Consider the following 23,457-nt stretch of genomic DNA (forward strand, 5'->3'; position numbering starts at 1 on the left):
CGGCCCGGCATTGCACTATCTTCGGTATTCTTTTTTTCTACACGCGGATACGATAGTGGGGAGAGTAGCCCTTAACAGCTTCGCTGTAAAAGGCGACGACTTCGGCGTTTAGAGTGCAGGCTGACGCTATTTATTTCTCTCAAAATGAAAGACGCACAGGATAGCCTTTTACTAAGTGAAGACACGTCAAAACTCTGTCCCACAAAACATATCGTCTCTTTCTAGGCACCTAGCAAGGCAGCGGGACAAAAATTATCAAGAAATACGTACCACAATTTAAGGTGCTGAGCAGCTGATATGACGAAACTGAAAAGTTCGTGGGGAAAATGCGCCTGGAGGGTCCATATCATTGCTTTCGCAATAAAAAAAAATGAAGCAGCTCGCTGGGCAGGCCGGCCGTTGGCACGCACAGCGCAACGATTTGCGAGGTTACATCGCTGAAATCCTTGATACCGATTAAAATAAGGTAATCGGCAGCAGGGACCCTTTCGGCTTCGGCGAAACACCTCGTTCCGACGCCACCAACGAGAAACGCGTGAGCCCAGCGCCAAGCGAAAGAGCCGCCGTGAACCCGGATGCTGTAGCCATCTTTGTTAATTTGGACAGTGTTGGGAGCGCAAGTAACGGATCCTGGAGTTGCCAGTGTATATTTCTGTGCCTGCCGGCATAGAATGATTACTAGAGGGAACTCGGGCGCTAGTCTCTACGGGAGCTGCAATGGTGGCGGTTGAACCAGCTTGGGAATTATGGGAAGTACATGGATTTGCCTGAACTTCGTCCTTCTGGCTTTGAACAGCCTTGTGGCCTTGCAAACTCGTGATTTGCAACAATGTACTGCGTAATAAATAATTATATAAACATTATATAAAATTGTTCGATGGCAGGATTCGAACACAGAAACCTGACATTGAAACCATTAAGAGAAAGCTTTAGCTCGGGTGCTCCTGTCTAAATACATGTAAAAGGAGAATTCGTTTTTCTCAGCAACCACTGCACCAAATTTGATTAGGTTTGTTGCATTTCAAAGAAAAAAAAAATAAATTCTAATGATTGTTGGTTTCGAATTTTTTATTTAGGTCAATTTTTTATTAAGAATTGGCAAAGATCGCAAATCTTCAGAAAACAATTAAAACTATCAAGTTTACAACTCTGTAACTCAGCAATGAAAAATGTCACCGTTCTGTCAATTGCATTTAATAGTACATCGAAAGCGGACAAAATTGATACGTTATGTATAAATCTCAAAAAATTTAGTTGGAAGTACAGCTTTTGCAGAACCCTTGTACACAACGTAACGAATTCACGTAAGATGTGAATTGACATATCAAATTTGTCCACTTTGATTAATTTAATGGATGCCGTTTATAAAAACCGCGATATCTGCTCTTGATGCAGAGCTATCAGTTTGTGAACTTTGTGCTTGTATTTTTTTCCAAACTTTCGAAATTTAAAAAATATTTCACCAAAATTCAGGTCTTAAATCGATATGTCGCTTCCAACATTCAATATAATTTAACTTTCGCTCCCGGATGCACCAAATTTCATTAGAATCGGTCCAGGGGTTATCTCAGAAATGCGCTTTTGCGTTTTGCATGTATTTGAATAGGCCGCTTCGGAGTTGGGCCCGAGCTAAAGCTTCCTCTTAAAGGGACACTAAAGGCAATTATTAAGTCAAGCTAAAGTGATAGATTTAGTGCTCGAGAATCTCTAAGGCGTCAATATTATCGTGAACAGAGCCTTAATAATCGAGAAATTGAGGTAAATGCAGGACATGATTAGAGGCTCCCCTGGGACATTCAAGTACTTTTGGCTGATGACGAAAGCACTCCTCAGTTAAATTCTGTCACTAGTACTCAGCACTCATTGCACAAATCATCCTTGTATTGTATTATAAGACGAAATAAAATGCTGCTTGTCCAGTTCTATTTCACTTTTAGAGAAAAGAACTCATTGAAATATCCCTGACAACGACGCCGGCGGTCCAAAGGTTTCGTTTTCGCTTGACTCCGCGCTTAGTAGTTATCCCGTAGGGCCGCGCTGGTTTTGTTGGCTCGGGAAACTCGCACAAACTGCAAGTAGCGGAGAATTCAACTTCCATGTGTTGTCGCGGGATGCCTGAATGGTCTACGCCACTTGACGAAAAAGCAGCTGCAGCGGCGAATTCGCCGCTCTGTCTTGACTCGGTACCGCTGTCTGCCGGGCGCCGGTTTACTCACCGATGGCAGCAAAGGGTGGTGATGGCGTATGCAGCGTCACCACGCTCCCGGTTGGGTGGCGGGAGATTTGAATTTCGATAAAGGTATTCGGGCCCTTCAGATGCAATTTTCTCGTAAATTAAGTCTTGGCATGAAACAAGCGGTGCGAGGTTTCTGGAATGGTATTTAAACAGTCCACGTCGATTTGGTATTTGCCTTTAGTGTCCCTTTAAGCCACGGACGCATGCATCGACGAGTGATGTGAGACGCCCTTATGAATTTATCGCGGGCATGCCAGTGCCTTGAGACGCTTGGCGCGTTTCGATTTGGCCACCTCGACAAGCTCAATCGTTGCAGTTAGTAGCGATTGTGCGTGTTCGCAGCGTCTTCTGCACTTCGAAGAGTATAGATTGCTCTGAAATTTACAACGAAGACATATAAAGCGTAATAAACAAAGCCACAAGAGCGTCTCAGTCCACAAGCCCGAAGATCAGACAGATATGTGTGCTTTCCATCATTCCCATGGTGGGTCAACGACTGCAGCGCCAGAGTTCCTTCCAGTATGTTGTAGGAAATTCTATACCTGCTGGATGACGGCAAAACTACGCAAAACTGCCGTCATCTATAGAGCCGCCACAAGCACACTGTAGCCGCCACTTAGGGTTAGAGTACGCATATTGAGGGTAGCGACAACCCTCACCAGGTGCTAGGCGACCATGCTACGGCATGTCTTAGAGTATTTTAGAACACTATAGCGTTGCCGCAGAGTAGCGACAGCAGACGGCAGAAGTTATTTGCACTCTTCACATAATAGTTCTTAGCGGCGGTGGCGGGCAGTTCAAACAGCGCGTCAGACCCCATTGTAAGTGGCGCCCCCAGCAGAAGTTCCGACAGCGGCCGCTTTTTAATGCTTTGCTAATAATTCGGCAAGCAGAATTCTTCTGTGCTTTTTTATTGATGTACATGTTTTTTTTTTTTTGTCAATAGCGAACACCAAAAATGTGTGCTCGAGACAACGCTACGTTAGTTTCGCCATGCTACACTCTTACACTCTTAAAATGGTTGCACCCTTTGGAGTGTTTATTTGTCCCGCAACAACAATCGTCATCTGCCATGCTTGCGTTTCCTTTCTTGAAAACGCCGCGCCCGCTACTTTCCTGTGGGGAATACTATGTCATGCTGATAACGCGCATGCCGTTCGTTGCTGGGAAGTACCGGGGTCGCCGCGTTAGAGAAAGGAAATGCGGACAAGACAGATGATTATCGTTGTGTTGCAAAAGGGTGTAATTTTGCTTAAGAGTGTACACTCTAAAACAAAATTACACCCTTTGGGTTGTATCTTGCCACACAACAATAAACGTCATCTGTCTTGTCCGCATTTCCGTTCTTTTAACGCTGCGAGCCCGGACCGGCACTTCCCACTAACGAACGGCATGCGCGTTATCAGCATGACATAGCATTCCCCACAGGAAATTAGCGGGCGCGGCGTTGCAGCGCGGCAAGAACGCTGCAATCCAGGCGTGGAGTGACGTTTTATTTCTTCCAGATAGGACCTTCTAAATATATGGGAACAGAGAAATCGTTTTTTTTTTCTCGACAAGCACTGCACTAAATTTTGTGAGGTTGGTCGCATTTAAAAGGAAATTATAATCTAGTGACTGTAGAAAACGGATTTTCGATTTAGGGCGGCAATATTTTTTAAATAAAAATTGATGAAAATAGCACTTTTCAGGAAACGAGACTGTCAAGTTTACAACTCCGTAACTCGTCAATGAAATGTATCAATTTACTGAACTGCATATAATAGCACATCTAAAGCGGGCAAAATTGATACATGGCTCTCAAGTACACCACTTAAATGTGAGTAGGACTTTTGCAAAACCCTCGTAAAAATTGTAACAAATTCACGTAAGGTATAAATTGATGTGGCGAATTGGGCGTGTTGGTACATATTTGAAAAGGCGTCAGCGCAAAAAAAAAAAAAAAAAAAAAGGACGGACAGAGACAAGGGGCGCTATAACGTAAAGCTGTTCCAATTTTGCAATCAGCCCTCCACTATTGGTCAATGTTTCGGGCCACACCCACTTCGCCTGTCTCTCACTAAACGTTACGAACACCGCGATAGCTCCCCATCTGATGTGACGTGTGCACACAGATTATGCATGGCTTTAGACCGAACGAAAGACTAAATTATTTCAGATTCGACGCCTTTTGGCCATTAGCCCTCTGCTATTGATAAAAAAAATTTCGGGTTGTGCCCACTTCGCTTCTCTGTCACGCGTCGTCACGAAACCGCGAAAACTCACCGCGTCAAAGTGACGTGTATGCGTTGAAGATGCATTAATATCCCGAGCAAAACTGAATTTTTTTTATGAATAGACGAGTACTGCCCCGTTCTGAAAGCAATAGAAAATGGCTGCCCGCCGATCGCTCAGGCACTGGCTACTCGCACCTGCCGGAGAGCATCGATTTATTTGCGTGTAACACAACTTTTTGCGCGGCAGTATAACGTTATCGAGCCCTTTCGGCAAGTTTACAAGATCGCTCAACCAACTTCTTGAGGATCCGTTTTAGCGGCATTTTTTACCTTCCGTTACACGCCCCCGCGATTTTCGACCAGCCACCGCAAGCTAAGAAGGGAAAGCGGACAATCGCAGACGCCGGCAGTACCAACGTTACTAGATTATTACAAGTATCTAGTAGCGATGGGCAGTACCCTCTTCATCCAGTTATCTATTTTCAGTCATTTTTACTGCGCTGGCTCGGGTCCTTCGAGAAACCCCCACCACTTGAGCGTGATCCTCGCCTATTGTCATAATTAAGTAACGAAAAACGCTCAGTGTAGGCAGTGTTATTCGTTTCGAAAGCAAAGTGACCTATAATCGAGGAGTGCGTTTGATTCGGCTGTTCAGACAACGCTGTGGGTCACTGGCCGATGCTTGCATCAGCGGTTATCTAAATTTGACGTCGGGAGATTGGAATAAAAACAGGCTGCAATAGTTTAACGTAATAGGGCCCAATATCTCGCCCTTGTCGTCTTGTCTCCGTCCGTGTCTCTTTTACGCTGCCGCGTTTTCATATAAATGGATATATCATGTTATCTTTCCGATTTATATGCTCTAACGGATGCAATTTCAGAACTACGATATCGGTTTTTGGTGCAGAGTTAGAGATTTGTAAACATGCTGCATTTTTTTTTTACTTGCCGATTTCTGGCAATTTTTGTAAACGAAATCAATGACCTTAATCAAAATTTTGCTTCCTACGGTCACTAGAATTCATCTTTCTTAAATGCAACACATTTTACTGAAATCGTGCCAGGGGATGTCTCATAGAAGCATTTCTGCGTGTTACAAGTATTTGAATAGGCGGCATCGGAGTTGGCCCCCAGGTAAAGCTTCCTCTTAAACAACGAACATAAGAATTTCACACTGTATGAACGCGTCGAAAACTCGGCAGTACTCGAGCCTCTCACTTGCCATTCTGTGGCCGTGCATTAGTTGCTCTCCAAATTACGGTGGCGAACCTGCATGTGCAGTACAATCTCACCTATAGATACCTTTGGCGTAAGTCGCATTAATTTTCTTCAACTAGTGAGCAAGTGATAATGGCGGATATCTTCAAACACTAATATTTCCGCGAAACTCCGATTCGCGACCTCCAGGACTGTGTAAGTGTTAAATACGGTTGTATTTAACACATGTATTTCGCAACGCAAACATTTCAGTGTAGCTGCCAAGGGCCAGGAAAATGTTTGTTTGTAAAAAACTACCGCTGCACGTCGCGTTTCATAACTGCGTTTTACGCAAGTTTGCGTTTCTCGCTAGAAGCTTTGAAACACGGCGAATAATGGTGGCCATGCTTTTCAAGAATAGTTCATTGCATCTGCAGTAGCTATCTCAGTTATCAACAGACGTGGCGGCCTGAATGACGCGTTTTGTTCGCCGTTGCGATGCTTCGGTTGCCATCGTGCTTGTGGCGTCCAGCGATATTGAGGTCAATGTCCGATCAAAATTATTTCGGAATTTGCACACGTACCGTTTTTTGCGATCGCCGTAGCAACACCTAGGCGCTCTGCGCGAGGTTCTGTTCTCGATTCATCTTGGTGAGGTCATCCTCGGGGCTAGCTGCGCGCACCAGCATGAAGTTTAGCGGTAGTTGCGTGCTCGCGCACGCAAGCCTTTTTGCGAGAGCAGTGTGATGTGGTCGTGCGTAAAGAATGGCCGATACGGGGAACAGAGCACTGTCAGTAAGTTCTGCGGCAGTTTGAGTGTGCAACTAATATATGTTGACACCGTCTGGTAGGGAGGCCACGAAAGTGGTAGGGCATTTTGAACGATAGCGAAAGCGCGCCCCTATCAACGTTTCGGACGCAAAGCCGGATGCGCGGACGCAAAGCCGGATGTGTCCGGCCAAGCTGTAGCGCATGCGCTTTTGCGTTCTAGCACGCCGGTGCCCAGTCTGTGTTCCCAAATGAGCAGTGAATTATCTGGCGCGTAATCACTAAATCAAAGATGTCTTCCTGAGTGAGCTGGAAGTTGAAATGGTGGAGTCACTGTATCGCGTCACTCCTCGCGTGAGGGGAGTAGGAGGAGCGTCGGAATGTTTTTTCCTGCTTTTTTTTTTATTTAACTGCGCTATATAATTTGGGATCGGCCCATGAAAAAGGCTAGAAATTCAGATACTAGATACGGAAAAGCGAGGGTAACTCGCTAAGAAATTGTGTTTATAACGTAAGGTTTTCTCCGCTCGCTTGGGGGTGTAATTCGGCGTTGTTGGCACGCGAAGATACAGCGCTGGTTAGCACATTTTCCATTACTGGTCTGCTGACACTCTAGTGATCCACTACAGAGAAGTACTCAGTGAGCTTACAGTATTGTTTCAGAACAATTTTAATTTGGCATGAGAAACTGAAGGTTAATAGCTCATTTTACGCCGAGATCTGTCTCGTCACGTGTTTCAAAACTTTTTTTTATTTAGGCCGTTGTGGCCCAGTAATATCACTAAGCCAAAGACTGCAAATACCTGTTTTTGGCTCTTTTAGGATACGTAACCCGCCGCGGTAGCTCCGTGGCTGTGGCATCGCTGCTTAGCACGAACGAGGTCGATCCCGGCCGCATTCCAATGCGGCCGGACTGAACTATGGTGGTGCCGTCCTGAAGTTGCTCTCTTGTCACGTGCTCGAACGTCCTTTAGCGTGCGGCGAACGTATATAGAAGTGACTCTGGTGACGCTCAACTAGCTTGGTGCGTTCTCTTCGGAGCGTCAGTGTGGATCCGGCCTGGCGTTGTCGAGCACCGTGCATAAGAGTATCTGTGAAGATGTGGCAGGTGTATATTGCACCCCTTGCTGTGAAATCCGCGATCAGCGAAGCCTCGTCTGGCGGCAGTTTCGAATGGTTCCTTATCGTCAGATCGCCATTGGCGTCGCTGCGCACACCACCTATCCGCGGTCAGCGGGAAAAGACGCTGGCCATGATGTTGCAATCTGGACCGGGCGCGGCAGTGTGCCACCGGCAGCCGCTCCGATAGCGCGCTGGTCGAGAGTTGCTTACAGTGCCGCCAGCGGTGCGAAAAGTGTGATGAGCCTGCTGCAGCTGCCGCCGTGTCGACAGCCGTGGAGCGGGATCTACACGCAGCCAGGCTTTGTTTTCTGGTGCAGGGACCCACGCCAGGGTCTGCAGCGGTAAGCGCGCCCGACTCGGGGCACTTCACCGATTTGCAGAGGGCACCTTTGACGTAACTAATCCGTACTTGGTGACTGCGAGGCCTCATTTGCCCTGTTTAGTGAAGAGGGGACGCTGATAATTCCGCGTAATTCGCCATGGCCGGTGCTTAGCTTCCCCCTTCCCCATTTGCGAAAAAACAAAAAGCATGGCGAAAGCAAATCGCGCACGTTCGGCCAAGATTTGTGTTCTTCGGCGAGTCATTCTTCCCTTTTGCCGATCATGGCTGCGCGCGAATGCTTTCCGCGTTACCTACGTTCTCATACCGGTCTGCGTCGCGAAAGCTCCTCGCAGCCACTTTGCATACGTAAATCCCGGAACTTTGGCCCAAATTAGTCTGGTAGACGTCCTAGCGGAGCTCGTCCACTATCGTGATTTCCGTGTTGTTTCATCGTTGCTTTGAGGCGTTCGAAGCCAAAAGCATTTCCCCTCACCCGTCACAGGGGTGGTTGGCAGCCCGACGATGGTCGCGCGATGCCGGTTTGCTTTAAGCGGCTTGTTGGTTTATTCATGGCGCACGCGCAAGCTGGCGCACGCTTTGCCCACTGTACCCGCTCTGTAGAACTTGACGTTTCGCACTGGATGTTTGTAGTTCATTTTTAGTTTTCGTGTCCCTTCTGTCTTGCTACGGATTTGCTCTTTAGTTACCGAAGCCACACGATAAAATATGAATTCGATGCGTGCGTTGTGAAGATCCTAATAGGTGCCGGTGCTCGCCGTGGTGCTCGCTCCGTTCGACAGTTATGGTGTCATGATGGTACATAAAGCAGCTCGACGCACGTACAGAGGTGGCCTGTGGCTTGTACAGAAGCGGCACTCCTCCTTGGTTTTAACTAGACGGCACAAACACTGAGCGCCGTGCTCCCACGCTGTGGATAGCCGTGACGGCCGCTGTGCAGGGTCGTCCGCATTTATGGAGAGCAACTCGGAATGGTTCTGTCCGATGTAAGTTTAACATTGCTTATACAAAATTGAAAATGTGGCCAACGTGACGCGTTACGTAATATATTCATTAGTCGTAGGCCTTCATGGCCAATTTAAGCTGATAGTCTGAGTACGAATGAGGCGGACGTGGTTGGATACTCGACCGCCAGTTTTCGAAGCGCGGAAGACCTACGGCGGATGATTGGCTGCTACTAAATGGCATTCGTGCTCCTAAAATTTTTGCAGTCGGAGGACGTTTTTAATATATGTGCGCTGCTTATGTCGGCACAGAAACTGGCTCAACGGCGGGGAACTGTGTGATCTTGGTGGGCGTTCCCCATTTCTGCGTGCGTACTTTCTTAGTCTTATCGCCAATCACCTTTAGTAGGTTTCGCTAGTTGCGTTATCTGTAACCCGTCTGAAGGCAACGCCCCTAATTTGAATGGAGCAAGAACAGCCATACTATATTGCAATTTTTCTTTCACACTGATAGCCCTTTTACCGTCACTTAGCTTCTGTCACTGATGCTGCAGGCTAGTAACATTCCGGTTCCGTCTATCATTCTCCAGCCGAGACATGCGACCAAAAGCAACGTTACTAGATTAGGTTGTTTTCAAACTTCTGTGACTGCGTGGACCCGCCACCGATTCTCGCATCTCGTGGCGCTGCTGTCGCTCTTTGCTCGGTCAGCACGGCGCGGCGAAGCACTGTCCGCGGCTGTTTACGTGGTTTGGCGGTGTGTATACATGCGTGTTTTGCTCCCGTCTCGGTGCTTTTTGCGACGCTTGTGCGGGTTGGATGCCGCGCGCATTTTGAGTTCACTTCCCGTGTCATCAAATTTTATTTGGTGACACGAATGCATTTTTATGCGCGGTTTCTGCAGCGAGAACGGGCCTTGAATGTCCAAGTCTGGCTTGCAAGCGAGCAAAGCTCGTGTAGGTTTGAGCATTGCGCTTGTGAATGTGGTGCTCTGATGAAAGAAAATAGTGCTAGCCTCATTTTTTGTTGATCCTGAAATATAGTGCTGAGTGTGTATATTGACCCATTTCGCGGCGATCCCGCGGGCGCTGCCATTGCTTGCCTCAACTGCCTCCGTTGCCTTCGCGTTTACAATGGGTGTATATGACGCCGGTATATGGTGCCTGTTTCAAAAGCGAGACTAAATATGTATTCCAAGCTATTCAAACTTTCCGCTCATATATTGAATCAGGATTTGTGTGTTTTGCTCGTCGTTCTTTGTTTGTCAAATATTTTGAAGCAGCGGCTTGTCACATTTCTGACTAAAATTTCTTTGGTGCTGTCCCTATCTGATTATTTCTGCCTAAATGCTCGCGGATGTGCTCAGTTCCGATAGAGTTGTTCTTGCTGCGCGCAATGCTTCAAACGTAGACGTGTTGTATAGTGTAAAACGTTGTAGCAAAGACGTGTTAGCGCAGTAACTTGCTTACTCTTGTGGACCGTCACGAAACATTCACCTTAAACCGTTCGCGCGCTACCGGTGTAGTCCGTCATTTATTGTGCGCATATGTTCAAGTGTGCGCCTATTTACTTATTGACACGTTGGCGATAGAGTGGGCGTAGGATTCTATGCCAGTTGCGGTAGATGTGTGTAGATACTGTGCACGAAACGTGCTATGACAGGAAGTGGCGCTACTCTCTTCGTCATTGTTTAACGAGCGGTACTCACCCTTGCCGACGTTCCGGGGCTGAAGCACTTTCTTTGAAGGTTAGCGATACAACGCTGGCGGATCAACAAATTTCTGTATCCTCGAAGAAAGCCGTGCATCTCGAAGTGCCGGTAACACGTACGGAGAGCTACAGGAGCGCTCCCCGAACTTCGCTACAGTTTCATTTAATTCTATTCCTTAGTATATATGCAAGTCACTATTTTTGCAACAAACTACTGCACCAGCCTTCAATCCACATCATTCAATCCAGCATGATTGGAGCACAGTGCGTTAGCGAAAACTCAGTTGCATTTCTGACAGCTGAACGCACAGAAACAAGGTGGAAGAGGTGATGGTAACGGTCTCGTATTCGTGCGCTGTCGCTGAGGCGACGTGCGGCGCGCCGCCGAAAGCGCCATCACGTTTCTCTAGAACAAATTGCTCCGCGAGAAGGCTCAGTATATGAAGAGAAAGTGTCTTGGATTTATTTTTACTATTTGCCCACAATTTCCTACTATTCACAACAAGCTAGAGAAATTCTTCAAAGGGATGGCCCAGTCTCTTTAACGCCCACTAAGCAAACGCCAGAGTGGGTCAAATTCTGTAATAACCTCTCTGGAGGTTTCTTCTTAGTACTGTGGATTGGCGCGGCACTCTGCTCCATCGCGTATTCCATCCAGGCAAGCACGTTCGGGGAACCGCCCGAGGATAATGTATTTATATAGGCGTCAGCTATACCCTGTTATAAGGATTTCCGATAAGGCATAGTTTTTTTTTTTCACAGTGGTTGTAAGCCTTTATCGAATTCTTCGGACCGATGCGTGCATTTGGGGCTTAAAGGGAAGCTGAAACACTTAAAAAAATGAGTTCCCTGCGGCATTCTAGTTTTTAGTCCATTGAACACAAATATGTTGGTTAAAAAGGGTGGAAACAAACGCAAGCGGCTGTTTTTTGCAAAATGCGCACCAGCGCCTCAGGGCATCGCGCGAACGCCGCTGTTGCCCGTGATTGGTCGGGACCGCTGTGACGTCATTCACAGGGATCACCGGTCGGCGCCGGCGTTTCAGAGCGTAGCACGCTGTTCTGGTCTGGCTTCACATGAGTTGTAAGCATTATGGAACGTTCTCGCTGTCTTGGACAGCTTGTATTTTCGCCTTACATGTTCGAACCGACAGCCAATACAGAAAACGATGGCGGCAACGACGATGTTGAGTGTGCCAACAGCGAGAACGATGTGTGCAGCTTCTCGCGCATTAGAAATATTAGCTGGTACTTATGTTTTTTTTTTTTTTCATGTAGCTGCACGTTGCAATGACAGCAGAAAAAACGCGCTGAAGTGTCGCTGCGAACTCTCTGCTGGAAGAATGTCGAAGCTCTAACTTCTCATTAGATTGTAAGCACGGGTGCAATTCCGCGATGTCAAGCACCTTGCCGCTGCTTGTCTAAAGTTCGGTGGTTTTTTGCGTGTTGGTACACGATCACGAACATAAGTACCGCGTTTCAAAGCGCACACATACGGTTCTGCTAGGTACAGTCATGGAAGTTGCTTATCATACACATCCAGATCGAGATGGCCAGGGGGATTATATGTGCAATATTCACACTATGGTTCGACTATCTTGCGATTGTGGCTCGATCAAGAATCTGTATGCGTGCTGCATGCTAGTGTTGACATACAGAAATTAGGCAGTTTTAGCACCGCCGTGTGGTAAACACGGTAACTTTACGGTAACTGCAACCGTACGCCGAATGTCGCTAGGCAAGCCTAGCAACGCTAGCATCAACGCGTTTCCGCATTGGTCGTAAGGCTATCCGGCTGCGCTTAAAACTGTGTTACCAGACGTTCATGGCTGCAAATGTTCGCACTTCTCGAGTGCATCAATGTGGGCACCGGAATTGGAATACTGATTGCCCGCATCGTTCTCAAGCTCCGATAATCACTGTCGCGGAAATGGTCCGAGCACAGCACAGTTGATTTCGTCGGCACGAAATTCTCTCTCCTCACCGCACGGACCCACTGCGCTGCAAGCTTGTCCTTCGGGAACATGTGAAACACCACATCGTCTCGCCCGCCTGTGCGCGCACAGCTGAATGCTGCACAGAACGCGAGGGCATGTTGGGCGCCCTTGGCTGTAGGCACTCACGCAGCACAGAAAGGGAGCACAGTTCACGAAAATCGCAAAAGAAAGCAAACATCAGTGGCGGCAGATCTCTCGCAGCGTAGTTTAGTAAAGGGCAGGACGGAAAGAAACCCGCCAGCACATGCGAGCACACCGGTCCGCCGGCACGCTCCCCGGGAATGACTTCACTCTCGCCGGTTCTCTCCGGCTGCCTCCTTACCCGGCACTCCGGGAAGCGACGGGGTCGTGTCCACGGGGGGGGATTTAGAAAGCAATTTTCGCCCCGTATATTAACAAAACGAAGAAAAAAATTTCAGAACCGTAAATTAATAGGTCTGTTCTCAACCCCAGCAATTCATGGAATTTGAAAACCGTTTCAGCTTCCCTTTAATGACAGCACAGTAGCAGAAACAAAATGGCAATTATTGCTTTTATGCACGAATGCCAGCTAGCCGAATCGCAACTAATGGAACATTCTGATAGAGTCCGACGAATTTAGTACGGCCGAGTTGAGAGCTGCCTTGAGCGCATGCAAGAGCTGTGCACCGGGATCTGACAGAATCATGTATGAAATGATCAAAAGCTTACACAATGTCACCCAAGTTACACTACTCACAATTTTCAACACCATTTGGGCTGTAGGATACCTTCCAACTGCATGGAAAGAAGCCATTGTGGTCCCTGTTTTGAAACAAGGCAAATACCCTTCCTCAGTGGCAAGTTACCGCCCGATAGCCCTCACAAGTTACCTTTGTAAGGTATTTAAAAAAAATGATTAATCGGCGACTCGTTCATTTCCTTGAACTGAGCAAAATGCTTGATCCCTATCAGTGTGGCTTCAGAGAAGTGCGCTCCAAAACTGATCAACTTGTACGTATTGAAGGAAATATCCGTGACGCATGTGTACACAGTTTTTCTTATCCATATTCCTCGATCTGGAGAAGGCGTACGACACAACGTGGCGTTACGGAATCCAGAGACTTGTCAAAAATGGGCATCCATGGTAATATGCTAAACCTAATGGGAAGCTATTTGTCCAATCGTACCTTCCGGGTAAAAGTCGGCAATTTACTGTCACGTCCTTTTACGCAAGAAACTGGTGTACCCCAGGGAGGCGTGCTCAGCTGTACGCTCTTTATCGTGAAGATGAACACGCTTCGTGCTTCATTACCACCGGCCATCTTTTATTCTGTCTACGTGGACGACATTCAAAGAGCTTTCAAATCCTGTAACCTCGCAGTGTGCGAGAGACAGGTACAGCATGACTTGAACAAAGTGTCAAAGTGGGCAGAGAAAAATGGATTTAGAATCAATCCTAACAAAAGTTCTTGTGTTCTTGGTCCGGATCCTTGGTCCCGGATCCTTGCTTAGAACTGTGCGGACAACAAATACCTATCAACAAAGAGCACAAATTCCTAGGCATTATATTTGACTATAGACTCACTTTCATTCGACACTTCAAATATCTGAAAGAAGAATGTCTAAAAACAGTGAACATAATGAAACTTCTATCCCAGACTACATGGGGTAGCGACAGGAAGTGTCTAATGAATCTCTACAAGAGCCTAATTCGGTCAAGATTGGATTATGGTGCAGTAGTGTATAACTCTGCCGCCCCGAGCGCGCTAAAGATGCTGGATCCTGTCCACCATCTAGGTATCCGCTTAGCCACTGGCGCTTTCAGAACAAGCCCGATTGAAAGCTTATATGCCGAATCGCATGAGTGGTCGCTCCACCTGCAGAGATCATACATCAGCTTTACATATTTCCTTAAAGTGCACTCTAATCTTGAACGTCCATGTTTTAATAGCGTTACCGATATGACGTGGGCTACACTTTTCCGCAATCGTCCCTCTATAAGACAGCCTTTCTCGCTGCGTGTGAAAGAGCTTCGCGATTAAATGCATGTCCCACTCCTCGAGCATCGCTTAAAGTGCCTAACCAAGCTATTACCTCCTTGGGACTGGCAGGTGATAGAATGTGACGTATCCTTTCTAGAAGTTTCAATGCATGCCCCAGAGGTCGAAATCCGAATGCATTTCCTAGAACTTCAGTACAAGCACTCGTGGACAGAGTTCTACACAGAAGCTTCCAAGTCACATGCCGGAATGTCCTATGCAGCTGTCGGTCCATCCTTCTTGGAATCCGATGTACTACATCCAGAAAAAAGTATCTTTACGGCAGAGGCCTACGCATTATTGTCGGCTGTCAAGCATATAAGGAAATAAAAACTCCAAAAAGCCGTTATATATACAGACTCCCTAAGTGTGGTGAAGGCCTTAATGTCACTCTGCACACACAAAAAATCCCGTACTTACTGAGGTCTTTTCCGACCTGTGCAAAGCTTATCTATCCAACCAGCATATCATTATATGCTGGGTACCTAGCCATAGGGGAATCGTGGGTAACGTTCTAGCGGATCAGATGGCCACACCAATTTCATCGCATGCTGTTAATCCTACCGCTGCAGTCCGTCACAGACCTGAAGCCCTTCTTACGAATGAAACTACGAAACCACTGGCAATGCATGTGGGACGCAGAAGTAACTGCATGTGATAAAGCCACAGTTAGGTTCTTGGCCCTCCGCAACAAAATCACGGCGAACAGATGTGCTATTCTGTCGTCTCAGAATAGGACACACATTTGGCACGCATAACTTTTTACTCAGTGGAAATGATCCTCCAACCTGTGGTAGATGCGGGGAGAGGCTGACCGTCCTCTACGTCCTCCTGGGGTGTCGGGAAGCCGAATCTGAAACATTTTCCCCTAGCATACCGGCAGCACATCCTCCTTCATGCTGTAATCAGGGTGTCTACCAACCGGGAAAACCGGGAATTCTCAGGGATGTTTAGCAGTCTGGAAAAACTCAGGGAGAACTCAGGGAATTTGTGCCTCTATCAGCGAAAGTTAGCTCTAATTTTATTGAAAGGGTCGAAAGTCGCGGTAATGCTGGCTCGAGTAACAGGCAGGAATCGTAACGAATCGTCTTTCACGCCCTGTTGTCGGCTGGAGGAGTTGCCAGTGTAGTCAACGAACGACTTTCCAGATTCCAGAAAATTTGGACGGCTTCGCGGCACCACCACGTACCCCATAGAGTCAATAGAGAGTTTTAGTGTTGGGGACGCAAGGCGTTGGGGCCCCAAGCGCTTGGGTGCGTTTGCGTACGCAAGCAGAAACACGTTATAGGTTAGCGGCCCCAAACGCAAGCCGCAGTGAGGTCGCATGCGCTCGCAGCGCCATCAACGTCTGATGTTTGCTGCGTTATCATGTTTTAAAACATGAAATCAAGCATATGAAGTAAAGCACATAAAACTATTCTTATTAAAAGCAGTTAATAGAGAGGTTTACAGTGTCCGGTAATCTGGTAAACGCAGGCTGAGACATTGGGGCGGAGCCATGAACTAGAGCGGCCTGCATGGTGCTGCCACCTGGTGGCGCAAAGCTCAAACAGACAAAAACAGCTAATATTGCAGTAACCAAGTGAATTTTACTTTGCTGTGGGTATAAATTTTTGGCAGCAACACAATTATGCCAGTGCCGAAAATTTACACCAGCAGCGAAGTAGAATAGACTTGGTTGCAGCAATATTAGCTGCTTTTGTCAATTTGAGCTTTGCGCCGCCAGATGGATGCACCATGCAGGACGCTCCCGTTTATGGCTCCGCCCCAACACCCCAACTGCGTTTATCCGAATACCAGACATGCTAAACCTCTCTAATACATATAAAAACGACGTCTGTCGACACTTGGCGAAAGATTTATTACATTAGCTACCCGCTAGCTACTCGTAAGTTCTCCTACACCGCAAGAGTCACGTGGGTAACGTGACCACTTAGGGGCAGCGATGTTTTCGGCCGGCCAAACAACCCAAGGACGCAAGTAGACGTAGCGGTCTGCGCATGCGCAGTGCCGTCGCCCCTAGTTCTTGCGTACGCAAGCCGCTTGCGTCCCCTATACTAAAACTCTCTAATGTGTCAGAACGTCTAAAGTTTCGGACGCAAGAACTTTTTGCCGTCCGATTTTCAGGACGTTCTGCATGACCGCAGGTCCGAAACGGCATTAAAGCCACCACCGCTGCCATTTTGATTACCTCGCCGCCTCGAACCGGCGTTATCGCACGCAGATCCGCTGGCAGCCACTGCGCTGGCACCACTGCGGCAACGCTACGCCTCGCTGCTTCGACGTTCGCTATTAAGCTTCTTGCCGTTCGTTGCCGTGTTTCTTCATTTCTCCGCTGTCAGCAGTAATTTTGGCTTCGAAGCTCGGAAAGCACGCCGCATTCCATAATGCTGGTTCCTGAAAGTTAGTTTCGCCTCAGTACAGTGGTGTGACGCGGTGAAGCAATAGCAAAATTATTGCGGTGAAGCTTAACAAGCGTAGGAAGGTGCAATTGTTACGGGACACAGTATGTATTCCTTAATTTTATAGGCATGCACCCGCCCGCTCCTTTCACAGTAGGAGCACCGCTATGGCTAATAAGTGTAGTGACAGGCATTCAGAGCTTTTTCAGACGTACCTGTGTCGATTTGAGCCCTTGAGAGCAGTAAAAGACGTGCATTTATTTTTTCGGACTGCCTGATTTTGCGGAAGTTTTCGCGGCCCCTAGGGGGTCCGAAAAATTGGACGTTCAGACTGACCAAGAGTATGCTTCAAATGGTCCGTAGTGCGAACGCGCGACAAAAGGAGCACGAGAACAGAAAGGACCGACACATTGAGGAATGAAAGGGCGGCTGAGAGTATGGCTGGACAGTTGAGGTTGACTTACGAGCTGTCGAGAGACTCTCAATTGTGACAAAATTCGGGCTTCATACCACTGAGCTTGCTATCAGTTGGTATAAATAGCTCATATTCGAAAATATTTGCTTCTGTATGCATCTTCTTTTTATTTCTATTTGAGAATGTCTGACTCGATTTGCAATTTCTTTCAAAGATATTTTATTTGCTGTGCATTTTACTAATCCCTCCATACTATTTTTTTTAATAACATAAACACTACTCCTTAGTATTCAAATTGGATTAAGTCGGTTTTTTTAAACAATTTTTTTTTTCATATGCTTACTAAAGAGTGACAGCATCGGGCGATATGGCTCCAGCCAGTCTTGACATAAAACGTAGTTCTGCATCACTCGGTAGACTTGCAACTTGGTAGACACTCTGGTAATAGTTTTAGAATAGGGGCTCCAAAGAGCTTTGCGGGTCTTAGCGTTGGGGAACGCAGGAGTGAAGAGTTTTAGAATAGGGTTTTGCGTTTGCGGATAGCGTCTTGCGCTGACAGCGCCACTACGGCGTCAAAGAAAACTGTTAGAAATAATTAAATAAAATATACCGTTTTATGATAGGAATAGTAATTTTGACTTGCGTGCATTCGCGTTTAATTACAATTTAAAGGTTATTCTTCAAGCAGCAAACAATTAGTAGCGCTTAGTTTTGCGCAACAAAACCAACTTTACGTGCCTTCACCAGCCAAGCTTAGCCGTGTTAGGCCTGCGAGCCATAAAATCCACAATCGAATTCGGAATCAGCGGCGTCTAATGACTCAATCTTCATAACACACGCTAGTTGAGAGAAAGCGATAACCGCAGTCACTTCTCCTAGCTTGCAAACTTCACGCGTTACCGCGAATCAAACCCAGTTTGGTGCTAGGTTAGAGCCGTCGCTTCGATGGGTGCCGCCATGTTTGTTGACACAAAGCTCTTGGGGCCGCTATTTGGGATCCCGCTAAATCTGTGAAATAGCGTTCCCAACGCAAAACCCAAACGTAGTTCGCGTCTCGCGCATGCGCAGTGGCTTCGACGCAATTTCTTTGGGGCCCCAAAACGTCTGGGGCCCCTATTCTAAAACTCTCTAATGTTACTCGGCCCAGAACCACTCTGACACCAACGCAGTCCTAGGTTTCCTGAAAGATGTTGTGTTACATGTTATTAGCCCCACACATTCGTAGCGTCTCCTCTCTTGAGAGGATGCCGCTGTGATAGCTGTTACATATAGCACATGCTTCTAGGCCCTTGTTTCAAGGGCTCTGGCGAGGCAGTAGTGCTCCAGGTAATTTTACCATCTCACATATTTTCTATATTGCATCATTCTCTCACGATGGATTTTAAAGCTCATAGAACATGTCATTTGTCATCGACATAATCTTATTACAGATAGATTTTACTTTAGAGCGACTATTTTTAGGCCCCTTTACAGCCACGTCACGTCAACTTCATAGAACTCATACCTACACTGCGAACCCATCACCACTGACCTGGCGCTCTTTGGCCATACCTGGCCGTTGCGCCAATAAACATCATTCATTCATTCATTCATTCATTCATTCATTCATTCCGACGAATCCAGGAATAGCGAACACACGAGTGAACGATAAGGCGCCCGTGGGACGATCGTGTGAAGCGCGCAGTCGAGCGCGTGCCGAGTTCCCGCAGCCAAAAGAGGAGGCCGCTTCCTTGTGTGCCCGAGTATGCCCTCCGTCAGGTGGTGTTGCAGCAGGTCACGCGCGAACAGTGACAATGAAAATAACGAACAGACAGTGACAGCACAGGGCCAGGAAATACCTCGCGTAAGAGAATATAAATACCTAGGTATATGGATAAACGGAGGCAATAGATATATGGAAACACAGGAAAAAACGATAACAGTAAAGGGGAAAAGAAATGTGGACATAATGAAGCACAGAGCGCTATGGGGATACAATAGGTACGAGGTGCTCCGAGGTATGCGGAAAGGTGTAATGGTTCCAGGACTTACTTTTGGAGATGCGGTTGTTTGCTTGAAATCAGGGGTACAATCAGGACTCGGTGGGAACCAACGGTCAGTGGGACGCCTCGCATTCGGCGCTCATGGGAAGACTACAAATGAAGCTGTGCAGGGTGATGTGGGCTGGACAAGTTTTGAAGGAAGGAAAGCTCACAGTAAAATTATGAAGAACGAATGCGGAATATGGAAGAAATTAAATGGGCTGGGAGAGTTTTGCGGTATTTGTACAGGAATAACATTGGTTCACAGTGGAGGAAAAGAACTACGAAGCTTACCAGCAAGTATGCGGCCTGTATGGTGGGCAACACAGCAACGAAGAACGTCAAGCGGAAAGTCAGAGGCTGAGATAATAGAGGTTTAGCTTGTCCGCTATTCGGGTAAACGCAGGAGGCGTAAGCGTGAGCGGCCGGCATGGTGCAGCTACCTGGTGGCGCAGAGCTGACAAATAGCTAATATTGTCTTAACCAAGTGTAGTCTACTTCGCTGCTGGTGTAAATTTTCGGCACTGGCGTAATCGTCTTGCCAAACATTTACACCTGCAGCAAAGTAAAATTTTACTATTTAGTCCACCTGCGTTTACCCGAATACCGGACAAGCTCATGGCTGGCCGCGATGGAAAAGAAACCTGCCATGATTAACTACTTAAGAGGAAAAACGAAATCGGGAAAGAAACAATTTATGATAACTCAAAGGGAAGCTCATTACTTTTCTAAGCGAGACTAGGATGCCTTAGAACACGCACTTATAAAGCGAGATATAAGAAGGAAGAAGCATGTGCCTACCCGCCGTGGTTGCTCAGTGGCTATGGTTTTAGCTGCTGAGCACGAGGTCGCGGGATCGAATCCCGGCCACGGCGGCCGCATTTCGATGGGGGCGAAATGCGAAAACACTCGTTGACTTATATTTAGGGGCACGTTAAAGAACCCCAGGTGGTCGAAATTTCCGGAGTCCTCCACTACGGCGTGCCTCATAATCAGAAAGTGGTTTTGGCACGTAAAACCCCATAATTTAATTTTAAGCATGTGCCCGTTGCAGCAAAGCTAGGGAAACGATGGAGCATGTTTTATTAGAATGTGGAGATATCTGCGCAGCGCTCGATTTAGGCATCTCTGGCCTCGTTGGAGCCCTTGGGTTCATCGAAAGCAGGGGGAAAGTAAACATGTCCGCGATAGGGTGGGGGGGGGGGGGGGGGGAGATCAGCAAGAGGCGACTGGAAGATTGGTGGAAGAAAGGTTGGGAAACGACTAACAACGGAGGCGTAAAAAAGCAGTTCACAATAGCAGTTCAGAAACTTTGGTTATGGGAATTGATCGTGGGATCTTTTTTTTTTACTTTTTATTTTTAACATAGGTAGGACATCAGGCAATAAGAGCTTGGTGGCGCAACCCACCGTCCCCTTCCAAAGGGGACGCTCATAACATCCATCCACCTGCACCCGCTGGATGGATGGATGGATATTATGAGCGTCCCCTTTGGAATGGGGCGGTGGGTTGCGCCACCAAGCTCTTGCTACTATACTGCCTAATATCCTACCTAGGTTTAACAATGAAAAAAGAAAAAAAAAACCCTATGAACTACCACGCCCAAATTTTCTGATCCCCTATTGCGAACTGTGCTTTTGTGCGTCTCCGTCTTTTGTCGTTTCCCTACTTTTCTTCCACCAATCCTCCAGTCGGCGATCCCGCCATCTGGCGGCAAGTGAAGGCACGGAGACGCCCGCGATATACGGCGCCTACGTCGAGTTCAGCGACTGTACACCAACGTTGACCGAAAGAGTATAGTTCTCCATCGCTTGGGAACGGCGGCCGCGGTGTTTTTCTTCTGTCTATCGTTCGTAACATGTCTTTGGATTGCGGTAGAAATTAGGTTATGTGCCACATTGACACACGAGCATGCCTGCATCCCACAAAGATAGCGCACTAAACTTATAGGTGCAAGTCGATGGCTTTCATAGCCATTATCAGCTAGAAGTGTTGATAATTTTCGCCACGTCAGACACTGCCGAAAAAAGAAATCTGTTGACCTATTCACTTTCGCCGTCAGACGACCCGCCCCCCTTCAATTCAGCTGGAATTATCTTTATATTGGTTCTGAAAATAGGCGCAAAAGTGACGTGGGGTATCGCTCGACGGTGAAACAGCTCAACTAATCTGTTCACCGTCACGTAACCCAAAAGCCGTGCAGGAAGTTTTGCTTGTATACATTATAGTATCGGCTAAAAGTTAAGCGCTTCTGCGAACTTTTCTTCGCGTGAGTAATTCCTTTTTTACGGCCATCGCGTGTTGAAAAGTGGCGCTTCCATCCTGCAGGCGAACGCAGTGGTATATCGCTAGGTCCTCAAGTATGGCCCCCCTTTACATGATCTCACGCAGCAGTGTTAGAGGGCAGGTAGCGTTGTGGGAGTGCTGAGTATCGTTCTTTTTCTCAGGATGCCGAAAATGCATTGCGCTTTTAAAACGTGCCGCCGTCGTCACAACACCAGTGTAGTCATTTCCTATCACAATGTGCTTGTTTGTCGGTCGGACAAAAAAAGGCTTGGAATGACTACTCAGACTGCGCCCAAGGTAAACTCACAGGGTCGCGAAGCTGGGGCTGAAATGCGGTTCAAAGCCAATGAGCAGCGACATCAGTGCGCTTTTTGCATTGCGCTGTGGCGGCAACTTCGCGGACTCTGCTACAAACAAAATGTTACGGCGTTGAGGCATAGAGAAAGACATTCAACAAGAGTGGACACTCCCATAGAGCCCAGCGGCCGACTTGACTGTAGCACACCAAGCGGATGGGATTAACATCTTTCGGTTTTGGGCGCGCGCGTTTTGAACGCTAGCTAGCACGCGTTGCGCCGGCTTCGCTAATCGGCACGTTATTTTCGTTTGCTTGCTTCTGTTGCTCATCCGCGCGTGTTCTTGGTACGAAGTCGTTTTATTTAGCACAAATGGTTGCGAACGATCTTTACAAGCCTCCGTCGAATCTATGCCACGTGCAATTTCATAAAGCAGACTCAAGACGCATTGTAAATTAGGAAATGTTTATTTTACTCTATATAAATGCTTGTTCCGGCCTTTTTGGGCGTCCATCCAATGTTGTGGCACCAGGTAAGCAGCAGTAGTTCTCGCACGAAGCTCCACCGGATGACATCAGCTGAAAAAAATTGTCATTTTAGATGTTTAGACCCTTTAGGAATACTGCGTATAGAGGCGAAGCGTGCGGAAGTCGTTAATGGGCGGCATTACAAACCAAAGCGATTCGCATCTACGTACACGTGGCGTACAAAATACGCGACTCTTTCCAAACAATACCATAAAATAAGAAAACATCTGATTTGCAATCATTCCTCATTCCTGGTCATTATTTCCTGCACTTTTAAGAGCACAACTACGCGGGTGAGTGCGCGTTTCCAAAACAATTTGGCCTCAGCCAACGTGATGCTGAACTACATACACAGAAGTGGCCACAACACAGGCTCTCAGCCAGACCATGCGAGACGCTGGCAGAATTCCTTCTACTCGCACTCATGACAAATGCGTGCGTGCAAAGCCTGTTTTCAGTCGTTCAGAAGACAGAATTTTCGAGCTCGTTGGCGTTTTCTTCTGCGCGTTCTGCCGGCGCAAGCAACACACTCCAGTGTTACCACTCTTGGCAATCGCTCGTCGCGTCTTCGGCAAGCATGAGTACCGAGAGAACGTATATGTTGCCGGGCCATAGAAAGCTTCACAAACGTGTCTCGCTAAGATTCAGTACACGCCAAACTGTCACCAGCTTTTTTGCTAACTATATCGCTAAATTAATTTTGACCACCAGGGATCCCTTGGTGGTCGGACGTGGCCCCTGAGCACGGGACACCGGCGTTTTCGCATTTCGCCTTTATTGAAATGCGGCCGCCGCGGCCGGGATTCGATCCCGTGACCTCGTGCTTAGCAGCGCAACACCATAACCGTTAAGCCACCACGGCGGGCATAAAAGCGCCTGAAAGAGGCGCCACGCAGCGTGGCGCCGTCTCTCGAGGCTAAAAGATGACAATGAAGTGTATGGTGCCCTGCATCTGCATTTTGAACGGCGCTATTGGAAACT

General features: G+C 47.4%; 1 protein-coding gene across 5 annotated transcripts in view; it reads left to right on the top strand.

Annotated features, from left to right (window-relative positions):
* LOC126546040 (terminal nucleotidyltransferase 4B-like) overlaps positions 1-23,457 on the top strand; it is an 83,901-nt gene that overhangs the window by 21,623 nt on the left and 38,821 nt on the right. The window contains exon 1 of one of the 5 annotated variants that reach the window (XM_050194106.3): positions 7,653-7,880. The exons of the other annotated variants lie outside the window; for them this stretch is intronic. Within the exon in view, the coding sequence (XP_050050063.1) occupies positions 7,777-7,880 (104 nt within the window). The 5' untranslated portion in view covers positions 7,653-7,776. Of the gene's footprint in view, positions 1-7,652; positions 7,881-23,457 lie in introns of those variants that run through there. 5 annotated transcript variants of the gene reach the window in all.

This window comes from Dermacentor andersoni, chromosome 1 (genome assembly GCF_023375885.2).
Source record: "Dermacentor andersoni chromosome 1, qqDerAnde1_hic_scaffold, whole genome shotgun sequence".
In the NCBI taxonomy this organism is placed as follows: Eukaryota; Metazoa; Arthropoda; class Arachnida; order Ixodida; family Ixodidae; genus Dermacentor; species Dermacentor andersoni.